General features: G+C 58.8%; 1 protein-coding gene across 1 annotated transcript in view; it reads left to right on the forward strand.

Annotated features, from left to right (window-relative positions):
• Positions 1-477, forward strand: part of HSPB8 (heat shock 22kDa protein 8) — a 2,111-nt gene extending 1,634 nt beyond the window's left edge. The window contains 1 exon segment of the mRNA XM_010156235.1: positions 410-477. Within this exon segment, the coding sequence (XP_010154537.1) occupies positions 410-477 (68 nt within the window).
• The last annotated feature ends 576 nt before the right edge of the window (positions 478-1,053 follow it).

Below are 1,053 nucleotides of genomic sequence, written 5' to 3' on the forward strand. Positions count from 1 at the left end.
GCGTCAGGGCAGCTGCCAACATGGTTGGACCTTCATAGTTGCTGCAGGCACAGGGGCGCCCAGGCTGACAGCAGGGTGGGCAGTGGGACAAGGGCGGACACGGCCACCTCCAAGGCCTTTATTACATCGGGGACACTGCCACCTCCAAAGGTTTTATTACATACAGGGGCTTTTTCTTAAGCCCCAGCTCTTGGCAGTTCATGGGACTCCAGGTTCCCACTGGAAATACGGGTGTGCTGTGTCCAGCATCCCCTTCCCCACATAGGAGAGGCTCCCCGGGAAGGGGAAGCTTTGCCCTGGGAAGGGAAAGACCTCCCCTGAAAGCTTTCCTGTTGTGTTCTGTTGTTGTTTGCTGGGGAAAATGTGATCTCCGGTGAGGTGGTGACTGGGGTGTTGCCCTTCCCTGCAGGCAAACACGAGGAACAGCAGGTGGAAGGAGGGATCGTCTCCAAGAACTTCACCAAGAAAATCCAGTAGGTACCAGCAGGCCCTGGGGCATCCCCTGCCAAAGGGGCTGGGGGTACGGGCAGGGCTGCCACGTCCCCTTGACCAGCACCCAAATGTTGCTCGCCTGCTGTGCAGGCAGGTCACAGGCATCGTGGGGATGTCACCGGCAGCAAAGGGCTGAGCCTTGCCAGTCCCCACGTCCCAGCTCACCCACTCAGGGACCCCCGCGCTTGTTTTCACCCCAAAATCTGCCCTTTAGCAGCACGTGCCTTGCCGGTTCAGGTGAGACGGTGATTTCCCAAGGGATGTACAAGAGGAGGAGGTCTTTTTCTGGGTGCTTTGTCAGTCTCCTCCCGGCCCAGGGCCGCACAGGGGGCAGGAGGGGTGCAAGGAGCCCCACTCGTAATGTCCTGTGCCCCAGCAGGGCACTGGGCTGACACCCTCATCAGCCCCAAAATACACCCCTGTGCAGGACTGTGTGTGTATCTGGGACTGTGTGTGTATTTATCTGGGTGATGTCAGTCAGATTGTTATCACGCTGACTCAGACGGCTCACTTGGACAACAACAGCCAAGGGCAGGGAGGAAAGGCCAGTCGGGGCCCAAC

The sequence above is a fragment of the Eurypyga helias genome, unplaced genomic scaffold (genome assembly GCF_000690775.1).
Source record: "Eurypyga helias isolate BGI_N326 unplaced genomic scaffold, ASM69077v1 scaffold21357, whole genome shotgun sequence".
NCBI lineage: Eukaryota > Metazoa > Chordata > Aves > Eurypygiformes > Eurypygidae > Eurypyga > Eurypyga helias.